General features: G+C 39.4%; 1 protein-coding gene across 1 annotated transcript; it reads left to right on the forward strand.

The window, feature by feature from the left end:
• The first annotated feature begins 238 nt into the window (after nucleotides 1-238).
• LOC126798981 (uncharacterized) lies at nucleotides 239-5,179 on the forward strand. Its single transcript, XM_050526084.1, has 4 exons — nucleotides 239-353; nucleotides 550-599; nucleotides 1,605-2,450; nucleotides 2,867-5,179. The coding sequence occupies exons 2-4, from the start codon at nucleotides 594-596 to the stop codon at nucleotides 4,832-4,834; spliced, it is 2,820 nt and encodes a 939-aa protein (XP_050382041.1). The 5' UTR covers nucleotides 239-353; nucleotides 550-593; the 3' UTR covers nucleotides 4,835-5,179.
• Nucleotides 5,180-6,673: the final 1,494 nt, after the last annotated feature.

Genomic DNA, 6,673 nt, shown 5'->3' on the forward strand with positions numbered 1-6,673 from the left:
CGCCGAGAGCATCTAAACGTAACGAAATCCAATTTCCAAATACTTTATTACTAAAATTCACAAACCATGCATTGCAAAACAACAATTGAATGGATTTAGGAGTATGAATTGCCAAAACAAAATCCCATGGAAAACATTTTGTTGTTGCCATTTATTTTCTCTCGTTGTATTAAACTCTTGGTTGACACGAGACTATATATTCTCTCGTCTCCGCTCTCTTCCTCTCTATGCAAACAACACACACTCTTTGATTTTCACCTTCCCTCTCCTCTCGTCTTCCCTCTGTCTATCTATCTCCCCCTTCCTTCTCTTAACCTCGTGATTTGACGAGAGCTCAACTCTCTTGAAACCAGGTATATAATATACTCTTATATATCTTTCTCTCCATATCTGCTTATGCTTCGTTTATGTTTACTGCTTTGTTTTGTTCGTGGTATTATTTATTGCTTGTAGCCTTGTACTTTGGTTTCTATGTGGTTCTATCTCATATATAGTAAAGCTTGATAATTGATGTGAATCAAAGCCTAACACGAAAACCCATTTGCCCAGGCTTAACCTTTCACGTGGGTTCTCGACTTTTATCGTGCTCTTTAATGGAGGTTAGTTCATTACTGAATTTATGTTTATGTTCTGTGCTTGATATCATTGTAAAGCAGCTGTTTGCATTGTTGATATTGTTTGAGTTGTTCTGCTGTTTGATATGAGCTTAATTTTGGTGGTTGTTATGACTTATAAGATGTTGGAATCCAAGTATTGGGTTTTAGGTACAAGTCGGGTTTGAGTTGTGGTTTGGTTTGGTTTGGTTTCGATCCCACAAACTTGTCTGTTGGTTTGGTTTTGTGTTTCTGCGGTGGCATATTAACTTCTCTGAGCTATTGAGACTGTATTCAACGTTTGGTTTCAGATATTTCGTTGGCTTTTGTTTTGTAACATAGCGTCTTGTTTATTGCTTTGACATGATGAATGGGGGTTTCGTGTGGTGTATCTTATAGGAATATGGATCAGGTTCAGTTATAAATTTTGGTTTTGAGGTAGTGAAATCCTCTGATAGTGTTTCAGATGCGTTGTGCTTTCTGGCTTAGAGTCAAGGTTGGAGTTTCCAGTTATTTGAGAATGGATAATTAATGGGTTCTTAGATTTGCATGCAGTTTCTGAGTTTCAGTGGGTCATCGATCAAGATATATCTCTTCTCGAATATTTGTTTTGCTTCTATGAATTGTGAGAGGAATTTGATTCTATCTTTGTCAGAATTGTGTAAGATTTCAACAGAAATTATTAAGTCGTGCAGATTTTTCCTTGTCCAGGGATAGATCTTGTAGATGTAGTTATTATTGGTGTACATTAGTTGATAAAAGTCTGTATCTTCATTGAGTTTGTTCTCAACAAAATCTGGTGATTTTCTGGTTGTGCAGATTACGGGTTGGGACATACCATTGCAATAATGTATAAATTATCTCAATGAATAAAAAAAACTTCTAACTGTGTTGATACATAGAGTTGCATAAGTTATAATTTGCAAGATAGCCTCTAGGGTGAAGGAGTACAGGTTTAGTGGCATTTGCATTTCTTGATGGTTGTACCTTTGTTTCTATATTCTTTGGCAGATGGAAGCAGCTGAGTCAGATATTGTGGGTGATTTCTTGAAAGTTGCACCTATCGCAGATCTGATTCATTCAGATACTCCTACAAGCAATGTGTTTGGAGAACACCATATCATTCCCCGAGTTGGTGGCAAGTATCAGGTTGAAATTCCTTTTATGACTGAGGAGACAATGAAATCTGAGCGGCTGAAGCTTTTGACTAATCCTGCTGATTCAAAAATTGCCAATGATTATCATTCCTTTCTTGTGGGATTACCCATCCCAATTGCGTGGGTCAAAGAACTGAAAAACACTGAAGCTGAAGGGTTGGATTCTCCAAGAAACCCTGATGATGCAGTTAATGTAAAGAAGTCTCTGGAAGCTAGAAAGAAAAGAAAGTATCATAAGAGATCAAGGAAGAGAAGTTCAGAACTCAATGCTGATCACATGGAGTTTGGATTGGGCCAGGGAGAAGATCCAAGACCAACAAGTTTAAGAACATTAATGCTGAAAGAAAGGCAATTGCATCAGATGCTTAAAAGCGAAAGCTGTTTTCCAGTTCCCGATTCATCTAGGAAACTCTGGAGTGATGCTGAAGCTGATAGTTTTCTTCTTGGCTTATACATTTTTGGGAAGAATTTCAATCAGATAAAGAGATTCATGGAGCGCAAGAGCACAGGAGAAATTATGTCATTTTACTATGGAATATTTTATAGGTCTGATGAATACTACAGATGGTCAGATTGTCAGAAAGGTCGGAGAAAGAAATGCATTATTGGTGAGAAAATATTTACAGGGTGGAGGCAACGAGAATTGTTTTCTCGTTTGGTTCCTCATGTCCGAGAGGAATCACAAACCACTTTGTTGGAGGTACTTTCTAATTTATCATTGTCCAACCTTCTGTTTCTTATTCTTGAATATGATAAAGAAAAATGCAGTGCTTATAGGCTAGTTGAAATAAAATGTGTAATATCTTTCCTGTGATATATATGTCAGAATAATCATACTCACCATTTGTGAATAGCGTTGTGTTACTTGTGTACGCCAATGGTTTTGCCACTCCATTTTTCCCTTAATGTTCACCAACATAATCCAGAATCGCTGTCTAGGGGTCTTACTAAATTGTATTTGTTGGAAATTTCTTCAGCTACTCGGTTGTGATCTGTCAAATGTAATCAGCTTTTGTTGCAAATGTGGTTCCCCCAGATATTGAATACAGACATTGTACAGAGTTTTCTAAATGTATTAAGTCTCTCACTGTCGTTTCCCATCTGATCTGTAATCAGGGCTATAGGTCCTTTGCAGAAGGAAGAACATCACTAGAAGAATATGTCTCCTCTTTGAAGTCTACGGTTGGCATTCCTGTACTTGTGGAAGCTGTAGGAATTGGGAAACGGGGAGAAGACCTCACAGGCTTTCCCATAGAGCCTGGGAAGAATAATCAAGAGGCTCCAGTTCCAGCTTCAAGAGTACCAAATGGTAAAGCTTTTGCTTCTCTTACATTTAATGAACTAATGAAGCTTTTGACTGGAGGAGTGCGGTTGAGCAAAGCTCGATGTACTGATATTTTTTGGGAGGCTGTCTGGCCTCGACTGCTGGCAAATGGATGGCACTCTGAGCAACCCAGGGATCGAGGTTATGTCAGTTCCGGACATTATTTGGTTTTTCTTATGCCTGGGATAAAGAAGTACTCTAAAAGAAAGCTGACAAAGGGTGAGCATTATTTGGATTCTGTTAGTGATGTTTTGAACAAAGTGACATCGGAACCAAAACTCATTCAGCTGGATGCTGAGAAAGATCCTGTTGGGAATGAAGGTGGGTGGTCTCCTGAGGCGATGTCAGACCAGGAAGATATGTCTTCTTTTCAACGACCTTGCTATCTCAAACCCCGAGTCTCTACAAGCAACTCAAACCATATGAAGTTCACCGTTGTTGATACCAGTTTGGTCCATGGAGCAAAATCGCGTGGCATAATGGAACTGAGAGACTTACCAGTTGAACTGGAGACTACTAACGAACAATCAGATAGCTCATCGGAGAGTGAAGGGGAATTATTAGAGTTTAAACCGAATGAGTACCGAAATGGTATTACTCAAAGAGGTGAGATGCCATTAAAAAAGAATAAGGCCAACAATGGTGGCAGTGGTGGTGATCTGAAGAGGTTCACCGTTGTTGATACCAGTCTAGTCTTTGGAGGAAAATCATCATCAGTGAGAGAGATAAGATGCTTGCCAGCTGTAGAAACATGTGCACTCAAGTCGAAACGTACTTCCTGGGAAACTGAAGCAACCTCCTCTGAGGATTTACTGCAAAAGGGTAAGCCTGATGCTACTGATAGTTTACTGGATGCTGAAGCGAATAACTTCACCATCGAGTGCCAGGAGGATACATCTGTTACTACAGAAAAAGTGGAGGACAATCAGGATCAGAAAACTAGCATGTCTGATGACAAGCAGCCAAAGGGGAGTGCATTGAGCAAATTCAGTCGGAGAGCAAAATCTAGCCATTCTGATTCCATAGGCCCTCTTATCAAACGGCGAAAATTAACTGCTTGTGTTAAGGCAGAGACAGGTAGCCTTATTGAAAACTGCTCGCAAGGGTTGGAGTCGGAACAAGTGGGACTCCATGGAACATTGACTGATCTAAATTCAGGGACGCTTGTTGTTGATCTAGTTGGTCCTAAACAGAATGAATTATCTAGTAGTTCTGAGGCTGATGGTAGTTTAGAAGAGGAGGGCAGTTTGGGAACTCGCAGTGGTGATAGTTCTGGTGCGCAGACTTCTCAAGCCCACACATCAATGTGCCAACCTCAGGATTTGGCGGACAGAACAGGTGGTGACACATATGATGAGTTCATCCATGAGACAAATGCAGATAGTTCAGGCCTTTCGTCTGGTGGAACAAAGCCTGTTGATGATTCTGTGGGAACCTCTAACATGAGTTCTAGGAGGCAAAGCACCAGGACCCGACCACTAACCACTAAAGCCATGGAAGCTCTTGCAAATGGCTACTTGAGTATTAAAACTAGACAAAAGAAAGTTGTTGGTATGAGAGAAGACTCATTGTCACGTTCGAGAAGGATGTCCCGCAAGGTTAGTAGCAGAGGCGAAGCAACTTCGAGCCCTCCTGATACTGTTGGTGAAATTGTGACTTCAAGGGAAGAAATGGAAGTCAATGAAGCTTGCAATGGTACAGAAGATACAGTTAGGAAGCCTCTCGATCAAATGGCAGATAAGTGGCTCACTAGCTACTAGAGGATCTTTGAAGACTTGTGTCATCATGAAGCTTCCCCATAAGACTAAATCTTTTTGTTCGACTTGAAAAGTGGAATTCGACGCTGTCAAATCAGTAATTGCAAGTCTTTCCCGATCGCATTAGGGTAAGTATAGATGTTCATGTTAGAAACTGTCAAAATTAGTTCAGTGATAGAGGGAATACCGAGAAGAAGCATCTGTTTTAGTTATGTAGCAAGTTAAATAGTTTATACTGTACAAGTAATGCGGTCTCAGGTAACTACAGCCTCTTCTTATTTTGAGACTCTTCTTCTTTGTACTGGATCATATTATTGGTTTTATGGTATACTATCTTATCATATCATATCATCTCTTTGCTTAAACTACCTATACTATTTTCCCGTGCTCGTTTGGATGCCCTTTGTGCTTACTTGCTAGTTGCTACCGATCAAGTGCTGATAGAAAGCTATTATCACATTCATATTAGCAGAAAGAATATCTCGTAATGTCATCGTTACGTTGGTTTTTATTTACATCATTCTTGGAAGTCATAACGAAGCTCAGTAACTTGCTTTGGCATCTTTCTTCCTAGACATTATGAAGCATAAGTTGCATGTAAAGATGGCACTCGGTTCTTAGTTTGGAAGTGGAGGTGTGTAGAGCTGGCTTACGTCTTGGGATTCACCAAGGTTGGTCTGAGATTGACATTGAAAGCGATTCAGCCATCCTGATTGTTGCCCTTGCTAGTTCAGAGGTGAATTTTTCGGAGGTGAGTCATATTCTAGATGACAGTGAGCATTATTTTTCTGTTTTTAGATCAGTTAAAATTCGACATATCTTCCGTAGAGCAAATGGTGTGGCGGATAGATTAGCTCACTTTCCTTGTAAGTCTAATATTGATATTGTTTGGTTAGATGACCCTTGCTATTATTCAGAACGTTCTCTACAAGGATATATATGGTGATGTTTATGTAGTACGGATGTTCGCTCCTCGTGTGAGGTTCATTTAAGTTGCATGTAAAGATGTACTGTCCATTTGGTGAGAGAAACTGGGCCTGCCAATACATTGCTTGGTTGATCTGTTGGGCCAATTGCTATTATAAGAGACATGGTTGAGCTGCCTGAGGTTACTCAAGCTATTCTCACTGGCCTGATAAAAGCTCATCAAATAGTGCATTGGAAAGGCACAACTGCACAAAAGATCTTATTTTAAAAATATGAATCACAAATTCATACATGAATCTCCCAAGTTTAGAAATGGGAATCACTCTTTCGGGAGTTCAACTTGTTCCAGAAACAAGTTAACTATCCTGAGTGCCTGTTTCCTTTCGTGCCTTCATATTTGAGGCCATATATAATAAGTAATCGGACTGTACTCATATCCAATGTACGTACGTTCATGACAATCAGGCAAAAAAGAAAAGAAAAAAGAACAAAAAAAATGTAGAACTACAAGATAGACTCGATCACAGGAGGCTGTTCATGACTGATTAATTAGCAAACCAGCTTCAGTTGGTCCACAAACCCCATTCTCTTTTGTAGTTTCTTTTAAGAAAGTGAAGGATGAAGTGCCCTTTTCCCTGCAATCATGTAAATGTACAAATCCAAAATATATGGGCGCCAAAACCAAAATCAAATCCAGTTTTTTTAGTTGAATTTATGATTGAGGAAAATGAACAAATTTGTCAACATTTGAGTTGAAACTTGACAATACGAATTCGAAGGTATCATAATATTATCATATGCTTGTGGGATTTGCGAATCAGGAGATTCACAAGTGACCTTATCTGAATTTCTTAACTATTATCATTTGTGTACTGAATTTCTTAAGTAATACCGATCCGGCAGGCAACATGTGAT

The sequence above is a fragment of the Argentina anserina genome, chromosome 6 (genome assembly GCF_933775445.1).
Source record: "Argentina anserina chromosome 6, drPotAnse1.1, whole genome shotgun sequence".
NCBI classification, from domain to species: Eukaryota; Viridiplantae; Streptophyta; class Magnoliopsida; order Rosales; family Rosaceae; genus Argentina; species Argentina anserina.

Coding starts and splice junctions, on each gene's coding strand:
- LOC126798981 (XM_050526084.1), top strand. Junction 2,451..2,866: donor CACAAACCACTTTGTTGGAG/GTACTTTCTAAT, acceptor ATCTGTAATCAG/GGCTATAGGTCCTTTGCAGA.